Raw genomic sequence first — 18,234 nt, 5'->3', positions numbered from 1 at the left:
GCTTATCTTTTTGATAATGTCAAAATGGGGAGAAAAGTTGTTTTGTTGTTTTAATGTGTGCAGGTTGTAAATAATATCAAGCTTCCGTTGTCTAGCTATGCGCTTTAACTTGGAAATCAACAACCATGCAATCTGTGATCATCTTCAAGCTTTGCATCAAAACAAATTTGGTGTTGAGTTTGTCATCATCAAAAGGGGGAGATGGAAAGTGCAATGTCTCAAGAGTGCACTTATGCTTGCCTATGTTTTGATGAAGACAAATAGTGAAAGCTTAAAGACAACTCAACAAATCAACATGACAAAGATTCAAGAAGCTTCATGTCTAGACTAAAGTCTTAGATGTGTCTTAGTTATTGAGTCCAGGTTAGGTAAACCTAGATGCAAATATCACAAAGTCTAAAAACTATCATATCGTTTAAATGAGACATGCTATCTAGTTTATTAATCATACATGTTATTTGTGCATTTTAGGCATAACATAAAGGTAAAACATGTATAGTTGATAAGCATAACATATAGGTAGTTTACCAATTAACATCTTAACTGAAAATACGTCAGTTAATCGATTAAGGCTTTAATCGATTAACGTGAAAACAATTTTAACAGAAACTGAAAAACAAATTTCAGTTACTTTCTAACAGCCCGTTAATCGATTAACAAGCAACAAATCGATTAACTGGGTGAAAAACAACTTTTCTATATAAACTGTTTTGTTAACAGATTTTATATACGATTTGTACATTCATATTAGAATTTCTAGGTTGCGTATTTTCATGTTCAATGTATGTCATATAGGCAGAGGGAATTGCATGTGAGATTAGAGTGAGATAGTATTATGCTTAGGATTAACATGTCATCCATTGCATATTATCAAATATGTTATTCATCTTATCTTGTTCTTGCATGATTCTTTCACTATTGTTTAGAGATCTATTAAAGGGGGAAAACACATGTTCTTCATGATTTTCATCTTATACATAATCATAGTAATTGTGAGATTTGTATAGGTTTATAGCTTGTTCTTTCTTGTTATATTTGAGCTATTTTAGTGCTTCACATTACTTTGATTCTTTGTATTGTTTGTGTAACAAGGGAAGTCGTCTCTTGGTGTTGTACCATCAAAGAGATCAGAGAGTCTTCACCAAGACTTGGAAATCTTGAGTTTAGAGCATACTATTGGTTGAGGCTGGATCGTAGGAAAGGTTTTCTTAGGCGATTGGGTAAGGTCAAACCAAGGAGTAGGTTATGGGAACTCAATAAAGGAGCGTTCAAGGTCTTGTAATAAGAAGTGTGTTTGTAAGGCACATTGGTTTCAATTTTAGAAAAGAAAAATCTCCCGGATCAGAGGGGAGGACTGGATGTAGTTTTACAGTGGACCGCAAAATGAACCAGTATAAAAACCTTGTTGTAGACTATTTCTTTCCCTTATCTCTTTACTGTTTTTAGTATCTTTTAATTGCCTATTGAAGCTGATATTTTGAATATAGCATTACTGCCAAATAAAGATCATTTGTGTTCAAATATATCTGCTAAATCAATTCTGTATAATATGTAATTGATTGTATAATTGAGTCATTCAGCAACTGCAATTTATGTGCGACTTAATCGATTAAGTCATATCATTAATCGATTAACTGGGTAAATTTCCAGAACAGGGCGTTGGTGCAAATAGCGGTAAGTGGGAACCGCGACACCTATTCAACCCTCCCCTTCTAGGTGTATTCTGTCACTGATACCTAACAGACTGCTGAAATGAGTTATGGGTCTCATTTGATGGAACTGAAATGTACAAATCATGTCTCAAAGGACCACACTTATACGTGCAAGGAGAGTTCACAAAAGTTGGATCGCTATCAGATGAAAACCGACTTCTGCATTATATTGTTGCATATATTCTTGTACAAAGGACTACCTTTCAGGATAGCTCATTTCGACACCATGGAACAGAGGCTCAATGCTCAAATTGACACACACTATGAGTCTCTAAGGAACTTCATTCAATCGGGGTTTGAGAGACAAAATGATTGGTTAAATGAAGAAATCAACTGCTTTGACTTCCTCATCCAGACCAACCACGACATCATGCATCCGCAACCAAGACGTCCTCCTTCACGACCTTAGGAATAGTTTAGGAGTGTCTAGCCTTTAGGGTGTTATGTTTTGTGGTTTGGTATATCTTTTGGGTCTTGTAGTTCATTTCGTTTTTGGCATTGTGTCTTTTGCTTGTAATATGCTTTCAAACTCTTGCTATTTACTCACTTTAATTTGCTATTTCATGTTTTGATGAACAATATTTAATTATGTCGATAGTTTATGAATTCTGGTTTTTATGAGAATCTTGATAATATCTTGCCTGTATTCTATATGCTTGATTAATACATGCTTAACCTGAATAAATCAGAATTATTAATCATTCCATGCCTGATTGCATTTATACATGTTGGATCTGTCATACAAACTTTGTTCACATTCAATTCTTGTCAGTTTAATCGATTAAGTGCCTTGATAATCGATTAAATGTATTGATTTGTGCACTTGTTCAATTCTATAAAAACTGGTTAATCAATTATAGCACGTACTTAATGATTAATTACAGTTTTTCACCAACTATAATATATCTTCTTACTTTTGACTAGTTATTATCATTTAATTGTCTATACTTTTTGATAATGTCAAAAGGGGGAGAAAAGTTGTTTTGTTGTTTGATGTGTTTCAGGTTGTTGAGCTTCCGTAAATTTGCTATCTAAATCTTGCTTAAATCACCTCATGGCTTGGTTGAGGGGGAGCATCGCAACTTTGACATTTAACCAACCTAAGAAAACACATGTTGATCATCATCAAGATCATCAAACAAGGATTTGGTTTAGAGTTTTTCCTCATTAAAAAGAGGGAGATTGAAAGCGCAAAGAGTCAAGACTTACACATTTGACGCTAACCCAAGTTTTGATGAAGACAATAGACATGCAAATAAGCTTGAAGATTGTACAACAAACAACAAGCCGAAGACTCAAGAGTTGCATCTATAGACTTAGGATATTATAAGCTTTACTTTTATTAGAAGTCTTAAGATGATTGCCTTAGATCGAGTCCAGGTTAGGTAAACCTAAGTGGAGTCTCACAAGAGCTTTAATGTAAATAAGATTAAAATTGAGACCTCACATGTAGATATATTATGATAAGTAGGCTCATGCATTCACATACATATTCTTATACATTAAATGTATTATATTTGAAAAACTATGTATAGCATGTGCGTATCTTATAGATAGTTCACCTTACATCAAGAAAAAATATTTTTAATCAGTAAGTATTATGTGTAATTGATTATCATGAATTACAGTAGCTAACCAATCTAATCCTGATGGTGTGTTAATCGATTACGACACTGCATAATCGAATAAGACGTAACAGAAAAACTAACTTTTAACAGCCCGTTAATCGATTAAGTGGATGAATAATCAATTAATAGCAGGATCAATATGTGAAATGCTGGAATATAGGCCAATGTGGCATATAGGTTCATATTTTCATATCTTGCATTAGAAAATTTTAGAGAAAAGAGCATGTTGAATATGGCTTAGAACTTGAAGTAGTTGCATGCATCTCTAGCGCTTTTTATGCATATCATTCGTTCTTGTTTTCTTGATAAGCTTTTAAAGTAAAAGTAAGAAAAGTCTATTTTCAGAAAATTGTGAAATATGTTTTGTGAAAACCTTTGCATAATTTTCTCATATAGAATAGGTTCTTGTGATTATTTTGCTTAGTGTTTTTAAGTTGAGCTTACATTGTTATATTCGAGTATTCAGTACTCAATAAAAATCAAAATCTGTTTCAATCAAGGAAAGTGATCTCTTGGTGAGTAACTTCACTTCAAGAAGAGATCTTGTTGTTCTTCATGGAGACTAGGAGGTCTTGGTGCAAGCGATACCTAGCCGGGGCCTAATCGCGAAAAGATAGATGATCTTAGTAGGCGAGATAGAAAGATCAAACTGAGGTTGTCAAGCATGTAGAGTCCAAGAAAGTAGTGTCATAGTTATATCGTTTGTTGGGAGTTTGTGTGTATCAAACAATATTTCAGTAGTGAAGAATAAAAATCTCCCGAGATCAAAAGAGGAGGTTTGGATGTAGTTTGTAGTGGACCACAGACGATAAAAATTTCCTTGTGCACAATTTTCTAACCCTAATCTCATTTACTTTTGCTTACTATATTCTTGCTAATTGAATTGATTATGTATTACATGTTATAATCTATGTAAACATCATTCTGTAATATATATGATCAATTAATTGCATAAGGATTGGTAATCGCTAACTTGCATAGCAAGAAACCATTAAAATCAAGAATCTGCAAGAACACATGTTAATCGATTATTCACAAGTATAATCAATTAAGTCCATCACGAATTCATCAATTAATACCAAGCTTAATCGATTAAGTACATTAGTTTTCTATTTTGCGTAAAATATAGGAAAAACAGAGTAAGTGATCCGCGATACCTATTCAACCCCCTTCTAGGTATATTCTGACCTCCTTATACCCAACAATTTTATCATAATCTTAAACTATTCATCCTTTTTAGAGTATCTATAAGTGAATTAATATGAAATATTCCTTGGTATTATTTTACTTATAATATTATATTATATTTTTAATTTTGAATTGAGTAATTATACTTATCACAAAATATTATTAATATTATTTTATTCTTTATCCTTTTATACTTTTATATCTAACTTTACAATATTAATCTTATTAATTATATACATTATTATTTATTAATTGTCCTGGCATTTTGTCTCTACCATAATGTCCTTTTATTTTTATTTTTTATTCTATATATCCAGCCTTTAATTTCTCTAACCCGATATGTAATATGGTTGGTGTTTGACTTCTAAGTCACCAACTAATTGGAATTTCCAGGTATCCTAGTCTCTCTTATATTGCATAAATACTTTCTTTTTTTCTATAGGCAAATATTAATATCTATATTTATATTTCTATACCATATATAAAGATAAAATAAGGTATAACTTTCATCATGGTGTAATTTTCACTTCCTATTTTACCATTCACATTATTTAATTTTTAAAAAACACCATATAATCTTAATTAATCACCATCAACACATTAATTAACCATACCTCTCACCTTAAATTATACATTACCTATACTTCTATACTATATATAAAGGTAACACATGGTGTAACTTCCACCATTGTGTAATTTTCACTTCCTATTTTGCCCTTCACATTATTTAATTTTTACAAAAAAACATATAATCTTAATTAATCACCACCAACACATTAATTAACCACATCTCTCACCCTAAACTATACATTATCATAAACACACAAAAATTATAATATAAAGTACACTGAATACAACAAATATATTCTAATTATAAAAAATGAAATATATAAAAACTGGATATATAATACATGCAATATTGACCGACATACACGAAGTGCATATACACACTAGTCTATACTATATATCTATACTATATATAAAGGCAAAACATGGTGTAACTTTCACCATGATGTAATTTTCACTTCCTGTTTTGCCCTTAACATTATTCATTTTTTACAAAAAACATATAACCCTAAATAACTACCACGAACATATTAATTAACCACATCTCTCACCTGAAAGTGAATATTATCATAAATACAAAAAAAATATAATATAAAATACACATAACACAACAAATACATTCTAATTCTAAAAAATGAAATATATAAAAAATGAATACATAGTACCATGCAATATTGACCGGCATGCACGAAGTGCCTGTCCATGCTAATATTAATAATTTCTTTTGTAGTGGTCCAAAGCATGGCAAGCACTATGATCCCTCAATCCATATACCTCACTATGATCCATAAATCCCCCTTACTCTCTATGTAAACCATATTGTTTCAATAATTAGTTATTAGTCTAGTTTGTGTGTCTTGCCAATCTTTCAAATCTCTCTTCATCACATCCCCTTGTCTTATTCATTGTAGCAACAAAATCTACCATGTCTACCAATAAAGTATTGGTTTAGTGATGTAAGGTTCCACTAGATCCCCAAGATGACAAAGGAATCTAGGTTCCATTAGATCCTCATCATATCCCCTTATTCAATTCCTAAGAGTGATACTTGTTGGGAGGGATGCCCATGCACCCTGAAAATGATTAGTTCCTTACCAAAAAGGTGAGAGGATACCCTATCAAAAAGAATCTTACAATGTCTTGCTTCTTAAATCCATATATAGCAATTTCACTCTAATTTATTCACTTTAATCATTATACAAAATCTCATCACTCAAATATCTCACTAAATACTTTATTTTAAAATTGGCACTACACTCCAAAATTATCATAAGTTATACTTTGTTAGTACAACTTAATGCTATATACTTTTTAACTATTTTGTAATACTTTTGAACCAATATAATCAAATTAAAGTCACTATCTCCTTCTTTAATGTAAGCCTTCAATTTGTTCTATTATTACCGTTATTGTTATTACTATGATTATTATTGTTTAAAATGACTACCCCATCATTTAACTGGTAATCCCAACTATATCAAGAGGATCGAGAAGAATCTTTATCAATACAAGAATCCAAACACTAACCACAACAATACCATGATAGTTGTGAACCACATTCAACAGTCTATATCCAACACTTCTCTTTAACCTTGAGTGTTAAAAGTGAGATGACAACATCAACTAAAAACAATTGGGAAATAAAGTAACATCCGGAAAACCAACCGAGAGAAGGATCATAAGCCTAAATTCCCACAAGCTTTGAGTTTATGTTTCATTAGAGTTAAAAACTTCTAAAAGACTTTGTTTGATAAAAGATAAACATCATTAAGTTCCCTTGGTGATTAAGGATGGACAACGAGTTAGTTGAGATCCTAAGGTTAATCGCGCACTTGAAAGTGTATCGATATTAGGGGCATTGCATATTAATTTTGGATCACTAAGTAGCATCATGAGCTCATCCTTAGGATATGAGATAGTAAAAATGCATTGGGGTGAAAACAACCAGCATATGTGTGGCATTTTTGGAAATATTGAATTTATTTAGAGCCATTAGCTATTCATGCACTTGAAATATGTTGAGATTTTGAGCTTTGCTCGTTGATTTTGGATCACTAAGTTATCATTTTGAGTTTATTTATTGGTATGGTAAAATTGCTTTCAGAATGAGTGTTGGGAATGCTTGAAATATGTTATTATATTAGTCCCACATTGTCTAGTATTGGAATAGAGTAGAGTAACCAATGTTATATATTGGACTCAGGTCTCTTGTTATAATGTGCAAAAGATATAACCACCTAATAGAAACACCACATGGGTAGGTGGGCTCATGAGTGTGCTAGGGTTTGTAATCCTTATTCTCTAATAATATCTTGGTAGCCGCTCAACGCTCGCGGGGACGTAGGCACAATTGGCCGAACCCCGTTAACAAATTCTCTTGTTTCTTCTCTTCTATTTATTCTATGCACATTATTTGATTGCTTGTGGCCAACGCTATGCAACGATCACTTCCGCTGCACCAACAATTGGTATTAGAGCCAACTGGTAGATGGCTTTTATCCCAGACGTCATATAATGGCTAAAGAGGGTGAAGGCGTGATGGCTAGACAAGGTGTGTCAAAGGTAGTGGCAAAGATAGAGTAGATGAGTTGAAGGAGAAACAAACATGGCGAAACTATAGTGTGGGCGATGTATGTGTTGATCCAGAACCCCATAAGTTCATGTATTAGGTTACGATCAAGGTGGAGATAAAGACTCATGTGTTGAGTTTAACCCAAAGACAGATGTTGACAATATCTCTCTAGATGTTGAGAGAATGTTCTCATTTGAGATGAGAAGTGGAATATCCTAATGGCGTGTCTGAGACGTCATAGTGAAGGATGTTAATTGTTAGTAGATCTACAAAAGCACAAAGGCGTTAGCTGACTTTGATGTAGGGTGTAACATGAGCATTGGCTTTGATGCAAGTTATAACACGAGCATTGGTAGAGACACAAGGGGTGTGACATGGGCATTGGCTTGGATGCAAGGATGTGACACGGACATTGGTTAGCATTGATGCAAGGTATGTGCACTGGGTATACTCCTTATGGTGGAGTATGATAGTTCTTTTGAAAGTAGACAATGGTGGTAGCGGTTGAGGCTTTCCAAGGAAAATCCAAGGTTCAGTTTGACTGAGTATTGAAGATGACGATTGTTGGTGAACTTTTTGTAGAGGTTCCAATATATCGAAAGACTTCCTAGCAATAAGTGGCTAGGCGGTCTGTTCCATTTGATGGCAGTACGGGAAGCTGCACTAGAAGTTTGGAGAGCTAGGCTCTTGATAACATCGTAAAGGATACTCAAAAGGTTTGTGCTGTAGGGGAGCAGTTAAAGAGAATTAGACATTGATCAAGATGGAATCATTATTCGCTAAGGTGGAGATTCTTGTGTAGATTTCCTAAGGAGCGATATATTCTTCTATTTCAATCAAGGTGGAGATTGTTGGGAATGCTTGAAATATGTTATTATATTAGTCCCACATTGTCTAGTATTGGAATAGAGTAGAGTAACCAATGTTATATATTGGACTCAGGTCTCTTGTTATAATATGCACCAGATATAACCACCTAATAGAAACACCCCATGGGCAGGTGGGCATATGGGTGTGCTAGGGTTTGTAATCCTTATTCTCTAATAATATCTTGGTAGCGGCTCAGCGCTCCCGGGGATGTAGGCACAATTGGCCGAACCCCGTTAATAAATTCTCTTGTTTCTTCTCTTCTATTTATTCTATGCACATTGTTTGATTGCTTGTGGCCAACGCTGCGTAATGATCGCTTCCGCTGTACCAACAATGAGATGACTAACTTAGGTGATATTTGTGAAAAGCGAAATTGAGAAAATCTAACTCAAACACTTAATGGGATAACTTTCGTAAGTATACGTATAATGTATTTTCTTGTTCGAGAAAATAGAAAGATACGGTGATAAAAATATCATTGCAGATTTGAGTAGAGGGGACAATAACAATGGTTTGTAACGAGGTCTTGAAGGATTGCTTCGGTGGGACAGTACAATAAGGGTTTGAGTTCATTACCTGTATGTTAAGGATAATCCTACATGCGAACTAACCAGCCTCTACCAACCCGTTGCTCATTTCACAATTGGTAGAGAGGATTCCTGAAACAGACTAGGCTTATGATGCAATCATCTCTCATAGAGGTACTAGACAATAAATAAATTACTTATTTGTCATTGTTAGGGTAATATTTACTCTCGATTGCTTTCCTGCTAGGGTCTTGACCTTTGGGTATTTGGGTGGAGAATGGTTGTTTGACATGTATAAACATTCCATGAAAGGTAAATTAATTGGAGAATTGAATATGGATGGCACTAGTTAGTTATATTAGTGTTATGTGTTGCGTCACTTTAATGTTAGACCATGTAAGTCCATACTGCAATCATCATAGTCGCTTAAATTTTGCATATGGGTGACATTTAATGTTCGACCTTTGGAACGTGTCAATAAAAATAATTTAAATTTAATTTGATTTTCTAATATGTTGAGCTTAACTTTCTTTAAAATTCCACCATACTTTCAATTATACTTGTTATTATATGTTAATATTCTTCAAGGAGTATTCTAGTTTAGTGCTCATACAAATTTCAAGATATGTCTTGAATGTAGGTAAGTCTTCAATACAGATGGGTCTTGAACACAAACTTATCATTTTTAGACGATTAGGCGAATGTGGTTTTGATGTTGTATAAAGGATATAAGATCAGTGAAAATACAATATTTCTTGAGTTTGAATATGTTGTAGTACTTCTTTGGTTTTTTGCCCAATTGAGATAAAATGTTAAATGTTTAGGCAATTCAATGTAATCTTACTTAATCTATTTGAATCATGAAAAGTTAGAGGATCAATACTTTGAATGTGTTCCACACATCCAAGATCTTAATATTCTCCCTCTTTTATTGATGATAAATAATTGTTATTATTTTATTGAATGTTAAACAAAAGACGATTCCAACAAAAAGAAGTTATGAGCTGAAGGACTCTAATAATATGCATAAGTTTCATAGAAACAATTGTTTGGATATCATGTAATATCAAACATGTATGTTGATGCATATCATAGAATGTTTTGTATTAAAATATGTATCAACTATCCTATTTATTTGAGAAAACAAATATATTATCAAAAGTATGAAAAAAATGTATACACCAATAATATAAGAGTTTTTAAAGTATTACTATATCATCCATCATTCATATTTAATTATCATTGACTCTTCAAAATAAGTAATACAAATGAATAATGAATGATATATTGAATACATATAAAGTTTTACATTGGTAGTTCCGCGGGAAACTTTGTAAAATTAGTGTTTAAACACTTAAGTATTCTTCACTTTGATACTAATTATTTCAACATTTTCTCTTCACTCGACAACTTAAATAAAATTAAAGAATTTGATATATATTTTCTCTTTCTATTTGATATCACACAAAAAGGACAGAGAAAGAAAAGATACGAGAGAGAAAAAAAGTTTGATTAATGCAAGAAATATTACGTTACCTAAAGCTTAAATGTATATTTTAGTTTCGGTGAAGATAACACTCTACAACACAACACACCGCCACATACATGACTCAAGGAAATTATGAGTACTCTTATTTTTGCATATTAATTTACATCTCATGCTTACATTTCCTAGGTCTAAGATGTTATGATGTGTCTAATCCTATTTTTTTTCTGCATCTTATATATTGAATTAATTAGGACGATTGTGTGTGGTGATATAAATGATGATTGAACTTACTTTTTGAGATTTACTTAAATTAACCGATTATGTTACAAATAATGAAACTCACATTTTCTAGAAATTGTTTTGAACTGTAGATAATTGATTATCCAATTAGTATAATCAATATGAAGTTTCATAAACCAATCATTTAACCTTAATCCATTATGAAGTTTCATAGAGTGATAAATTCACTTTTGTTCTAACATTTCAAATCATGAAAACATGTGGAAATATTTGAGAAATATATAGCTCATCATATTTATTTTCAATTGTTCTTCTTCTAATCTTCTCTACTCACCTTGCTCTAATTTTCTTAGTTCTTGAAATTTATTAGAGATTAGAGTGATGTTTTTCAGATTGCTGGTATTACTTACATTATTACTATAATTTGATTGGTCTTAGTTTATCAAATGATATTGTTTAGCCTAATTTATTCTGATTAAAATTATTAATGTATTTTAATTATGCAGCCCAATCAAATTGATATCAAATTTGTTTGATTTGTTTTGGTTTGCTTATTTAAAATTACATTTGTTAATTTATCTTTTGATGAAATTAAATTAGCACATTTTTTTAATCAAAATGGTTTTTTATATACTTTTTAGCATCTATATTTTTGTTCTTTTTTATTAAAAAAATAGAGTGAATAAAATTAGATATTTACAATAAATTAGAAGAAATGCATTTTTGTGATGTGTTTGACCTAATTCTAGGTGGACCCACTACATTTTTGAAAGGTTTTCGCTTGAAAGGGAATGACCATATATGGAGACTCATAGATAAGGAGGAGATTGATGAGAATTTCTTGTGAATTAGTCATGGTTAAGAACTCCTATATTACTTAATAATGAATAATGTGAATGTCTTATAAGTGAATAAATATGTAAACCTAATGTTATATGGTTTTGGATAGTACTGGTAATTAGGGTTGTCATACTGGCCCCTGCTTGTGTTCATATAATGCCCGTCTAAATTAGGATAGACAATGTCATGTCTATTTTAAAACAAGGCAAAAAATATAATGTCTTGTTCATCCTAAAAATGGACTGGGCAAACTTGCGGGTCTCTCTAAATAAAATTAAAAAATATATATGCAAATATATAATTGTATAGACACTAGTTTTACAAAATAAAAATTCATATTTAGTATACAAATATACAAACATATTTATCATAATAATCAATCATAAAAATGGAAAAAGACATACAAGATACCAATACATATATAATACAAAATAGTAAATAATTTACATACTAAATACAAAAGTAATAATACATATTCATATATATATATATATATAATCCACAAAACACAAATGTATATATAATAAGAAAATGTGAGTATTTTCTTACATTTGATATACATTTGCATATTTAATTTTTAATATTTTCTTTAGTAATGCCCGTTGGCTGCCCATTTTGTTTGTTTGAAAATATTCATGTGCAAATAAAGCATTTTGGACGGATAAACACATTTTTTATGTCATGCCGCCCAATAAATACGGGCGAGTGGACCCCTTAAGCTTTGCCCAAATTGTCAACAATAATCCTGATAATAAATAATGTTAATTTCGCTAACGGTATTCTTTCTTTCACCCATTGATCATTTCCTATTTACTTTCCCTTAACACTCCTCTTTTGAGGTAATACATTCAAGGCTAATTTTATCCTAAAAATTAAAAATTTAAATTAGGTTTTCACAAATTTTAAATACAAATTGTAAAACTAAGAGCAAATTACATTTATAATTTTAGTGAAATTATAAATAGAAAATAAGATAATAACCATAATTAAATTATGAGAATAATGTATCTCCTTATATAAGGAGATAATTTATCTCCTCTAGCCATTAAAAATGTGACATGTGTGCTATTTTGTTTATTTTTTTAGATATTTTTATAGAAAATGATGAAACATGACACATGTCATGATTTCACTAGCAGGAGGAGAGGAGATAACTTCTCTCCTTATACAAGGAGATACTCCATTCCCTTAAATTATAAACTCCAACGAATTGTTAATATGATTTACTCTGAAAATGAAGAGTTTAGTGAGGTGGATAGGGAGAACCAATTTGAAATTTATCATTATTTAGGATCAAAATAATATACAGAGAAATTTTTAAGGGAAAAACGAGTTATTTGAGTAAAAAGAAATTATCACCATTCATCAATGGATAATAGAAGTTAAGAAGAGCATGTTGTGATTGTCTCCTTTCCGAAACAGTCGAGACAAAAGGGTTTAAGGTTTTACACTTTCACTAGTCAGGGTTCTGTAGGCACAACATAACCCGACCATGAATTTTGAGAACTACAAATCCAATTTTCACAAAGCTATCACCGATCTTCAACGTCGCTTCTCCACCCTAACCGACCACCCTCAACCGCCACCTTCCTTCACCTTCCAAAACCCCCTCTCCGTCAATCCTCCGTGGGCCCGGGTGGCCCAGAACCTGAAGCCCTTCCGCAAGCCCCTTTCGGCGGAGGAAATCGAGGAGCGGTTGGATGGAATTCCCGTTTATGCCCTCAGCAACCCCGAGGAGGAGTTCATGCTCGTTTCGGGCTCTTCCACTGGAAAGAACCTTGGCCTCTTCTGCTTCAAACAAGAAGATGCTGAATCGTTACTTGACCAGGTTACCGTTATTGACCCTCACATGCGTCAAGGGTCGAAAGTTGTTCCAGTTGCTTTGAACAAGGTTCGAATTTCTCATTCATTTCTATGCCGTTGCTTTTATAATATGATGTGTTAATGTTGGAGTTCAAACCCAGAAGGGTCTTTCACCAGGGTCTGTTTGTTAGTTATGTTTTGGAGGGGAGGGGGAATACTTTCTTTCATGGCTCAAAGCCTTTACTTTCCCTTTCTTAAACTTCAAAACCCAACTCGCAAACAGACTTATTCACGGAAGCTCGGATACAAAGCATGCCACAATTTAAAAGTTATAGGACATGACACGACTACGATAAGTTATAAGATTAAAACCATTATATTAGTTAACATGGGAGCACAAATCATGAATTAGTTTTAGAATTTAGGATGAGTCGTTGAATATATTTATTTAATTATTATGAGAATTTACTTGTAAGATTGTAATAAAATGCTAAAGGTAAATGTAAAATGTTGTAGAATATAATTAGGAGGGTTCGAAATTGGCCATGAAGTGTTTGATATGGATATGCATCCAACATAGGCACAACAAATTTGAAGTGTCCTTGCTTCATAGGTTATTTATTTATTTTTCCTTTGTATCTCAATTTAATCCAAGTATAGGGAATTTAAGGAAATGAAGGATAATTTTAGGACTATGCTGACCATTTACTTGATTTTTTTCTTGAACTGAGAAAAATGGAGTTTTCTTTTTGCAGGTATTTCAGCTCAAGGTGAATGGTGTAGCCTTTAGATTAATACCAGAACACACTCAAGTGCAGAATGCGCTACGAGTGAGTGATTTGAATTGATTTATGGCTTTGTGATGTTTGTGTATCACTCATATTAGTGTGAAAATGCCATTGTACAAAGTATAGACTCCCATCAAAATAAAGGATTTTGTAGTTTTCAGTTGTAAGTCCTCTAAATTAAGCCATAGGTAACGTTTGTTAAACGTGCTAGAATAGGATGGAACGTAACATGAGTTCTATCCATTGTTTGGTCTATTTTATAGATAAAATTGAATAGGAAAAAAAATGGGACATTTGGTTCCAGTAAAAGGGGAGGAACCAAATAGAACAAAACATTACATCTAAAAAGCACTTGGTGTTTCCTCGGTTCATTAATGTTCTTGAAATTATGAATGATTATGATGCTGCCTTATGGAGGGAGGTAGAAAAATTTCTCTACAAGCTAATTTCTTTTGCTTGTGATTTATAGGAGAGGGAAAAATTGGGCCTTCCCGCTGATAGCTTTTCTGGCGTTCCAGTTTTCCAGGTTCTCCTCTCAGCTTTTTAATTCTGAATATGTCATTTGCAACATGTTAATATCATACTTGTTTGGCTGTAAATCTTATTGAGAATCATTTGTTCAATTTTTGAATTGTGAATTGTAAAGTATCGTATGGTTCAAAAACACAAATATACATTATTCCACACCTAAAGCACGATTGCACAACCTATTTCTGTCTCTAGTGCGCTTATTAGACATTCTAGTCTAACTAGGACTAGTAAAACTGAGATTTAACTGAGTGTAGAGTTGTGAGTTTGTGATTTGTGCTGAGTTTAGTTGAGGAGAATCTTTGGTGAAGTCCTTATGAGACAAATTCTTCTTTGTTTCATGATGTTTTCATGTCAAATGGCATCCTGGAATCGCTGACTACCCTCAACAATACTCGTTCTCTCCCTGAAATAAAACTGTTAAATTTTTCTTGTGTTTTATCCATGAAGCTCTAACTGCAGACCATTTAAATTATTGTATTTTACTGTCACCAAGAAAAACTAAATTCTTGCTAGAATCCATGCTTGGCATCCTTCCTCTCTCTCAAACCTCAGACTAGTCACTTATACATGAATTCCTAAACCTTGCTTTCCTTCTTCCGACCTGCGACTTTATAATCATGAATCCCTTAAACACATGACTAACTTTCAAGCGGATAATCTTCTATTTCCATCACGCATCCTTTTTTCATTTACAAGGTGTGAACCTAAAATCTTACTGAACATCCTTCCTTTCCTTTGTGCAAAGATAACACTTGTAGTGATTGCATATGCACTTACAGCATGAGTTGATACAGCAGAACTACGGTGGCCTAAAAATCTCCTTGGCTGTTGAATGTTTGAAGGTCTTGGGTATGAATATGTACTGGATGTTTAATATGATGCATATTTTATGATGAAAATAATGGCTGATACTACACTTATGGACACCATGAAGTTGATTTCTACTGTTTTACGAATTTATTTAAAATGCTGTTTCTTATAATCGTGTTATATAACTTTTTATTGCGCTTCATTTCTTTTGATGTTACCTTCCTCAATTTTCTTGTTTGAATCCCTGAACTGGTGTTTTGGATTGTTATATTGGTGGTTTTAGTCCAAAAGTCTGATACTGAAGAGCCAGAAAAAGCGATACCGTCCACTTTTCTTCAGAAAGGTGTGTAGTTGAATTATTTGCCTTGAATTACCTTAATTTAGATGGTCCTAAACCAAGCTGAGAATTTTTTGCGAATCACCATATGAAATTTTTATAGGAGGACTTAGAAAATTCACTTGAGAGGGCATCCCGTGATCAGAATCAATTAAATCCTGCTTTGAGACAAGGGGATATCCAGGTATAGAATGCAACAGTCCCCTCAATGTATGATCTGCTGTTACTGTGTGCTTATCCATGATTTATTTTTCAGGTTGCTGTTCTAGAGGATATAATAAAGGAAATGAAAGTAAGTGTCGAAGTTACCGCAGAAGATGGAATACAAGGGCCAAGAAAAACTTCTGTGGAGACGTATCTAACACATTATATTTGGAGACTAATGCATTTATATTTTTTGATACTGTCATTTAAGACTGAATTTTAATTAGAATTAAAATTTTAATGTGTTGTTAAGATTTTATTGGTCTCTACATAGATACATCTCCACATAAGTCTTTCTCTACAAGGGCCTAGATATCATTTTTCCTTTTATGTTTAAGGAATCTATTTGGTAAATTGAAACTATCAATTAAATATTTTTGCAGGATAATTATACAATGGACTGGGATGATGCTATTTTTATACCTCCTGGATTTGATATCTCAACTGATCCCAACCAGCAATGATCTAGAAATGAAGTTGATCATTCATCTTTCCTTTTACACTTATGGTAGTCTTAACCTATGGCAAATGTCTAATGATTATTTAGTTTTTGTGCATAATGGCTATTTTCTTTTGACTGCAAACACTTAAATATTGTCTGCCATTGTTTAAGTGAGAGAGGTTAGATTTTTCATTTTTTGCTTTGGAATTTTCATTATCATCAACTACGTTTGGGTGTATTTCATCATCTTCTTTATGGGTTCATGTGGATTGTGGAGACTTGCATATAGTATGCATACCGACTGAAATATCATGTGCTACTCAGAGATGCATAAATTATTGGTGAAATTGCCAATTGATTGAATTTGGGTGCTAAGATCTCACATGGTAGTTTTTGCTTTGATTATCTAAAATATCTTTATTACTAACTGGTAACTCACTAGATTAGATTGCATCTCACAATGAAAAAAACCCTTTGTATTTCATCTTATGACTTGTTATGACATAACTTTTCATTCCAAATATTGCATTTCGTGGACATATATGGAGGAGATTGGTAGAAGCCTAGTAATGAGAATAGATCAAACAGTGGCTAGTATGAGAGTCAAAAGATGGTTAGAATGGAGGGTTTAAGGAATGAAGTGATAAAGATGTTGAAGGTTCGTGTTTCACCTAATATAAATACTAATATACTAATATTTGTCTATAAAAATTCAATTCCTAGAGGAAGAGAGACCAAGAAAAATCATAGGTGATTAAGAAAGACCTAGAGATTAATACTTTGGCAAAAACATAATTTATGATAGAATATTATGAAGTTCGATTCATGTAGTCGACTTTACCTAATAAAATAAAGACTCGATTTAATGCATCAAGATTAGATTGCATCTCACAAGGAATCAACCCTTTGTAGTTCTTGTTTGATATATTTTGGATTGATGAAAAATGTTATTTAGGATTTAGTTAGCTTTGTTTATCTTGTTAGTTAATATTTGATTCGTTATTATCTTATCGTTTGTAATAACTCTGGCCTATATAATAAATTGTTGGGCTAACTCATATTTGAGTTTGACCAATAATCTTTACTGATCCCAAACACTACATGGTATGAGAACAATTTCATCTTTCATGACATGTTTGGTCATATTCCGCTTAGGAATGGTAACAAGGCGGGGACCAAGTTTGCACTAACTCAAATCCGAACCCGAAATTTAAAACCTAAACCCAACCCCAAATTAAGCGCGGTTAAAAATAATACTACCATTCCGACCCCGTCGGGTTTCGGGTAACCAAACCCGACTGAAAACCTAAACTATTATAAATATTAAGAAAATAAATGCCTAAGATTGAGTGTAATTAGTGTAATTTTAATTGGGTGTAAACGAAACCCTCCTTATATATATATTACTACTTAGAAAATAGATGTTCTTTCTTGGTTATCTATGTGCAACAAAATAGCTTAAATACACATCATCTTACAATCAGTGATACATATTAGTAAGGAAATATTGAGTTTAACAGTATGACCCAGTTTATTAAAATAGACATATAATAAAATATTACTCCTCGATGAATTAGTCAGTGAGATGAGTTTCTTCTTGGTTCTTATGGCCTGTGTTTATATATATATATCATTCGAGTTTTGGGTGAGTTTAGAGTAGGATAGTACATGTATCAAACTCGAACC

The 18,234-nt window shown here is 32.5% G+C and overlaps 1 protein-coding gene across 1 annotated transcript; it reads left to right on the top strand.

The window, feature by feature from the left end:
• Positions 13,005 to 16,911, top strand: LOC109349371 (protein TIC 22-like, chloroplastic). The gene is made up of 7 exons (XM_019590141.1): positions 13,005 to 13,524; positions 14,192 to 14,266; positions 14,694 to 14,750; positions 15,849 to 15,908; positions 16,006 to 16,086; positions 16,159 to 16,194; positions 16,490 to 16,911. Exons 1-7 carry the CDS (start codon positions 13,126 to 13,128, stop codon positions 16,568 to 16,570), a joined length of 789 nt encoding a protein of 262 aa, XP_019445686.1. The 5' UTR covers positions 13,005 to 13,125; the 3' UTR covers positions 16,571 to 16,911.

This window comes from Lupinus angustifolius, chromosome LG01 (assembly GCF_001865875.1).
Source record: "Lupinus angustifolius cultivar Tanjil chromosome LG01, LupAngTanjil_v1.0, whole genome shotgun sequence".
Taxonomy (NCBI): domain Eukaryota; kingdom Viridiplantae; phylum Streptophyta; class Magnoliopsida; order Fabales; family Fabaceae; genus Lupinus; species Lupinus angustifolius.
The sequence above is the reverse complement of the archived record's forward strand: the minus strand, read 5'-3'. Positions and strand labels throughout refer to the sequence as shown.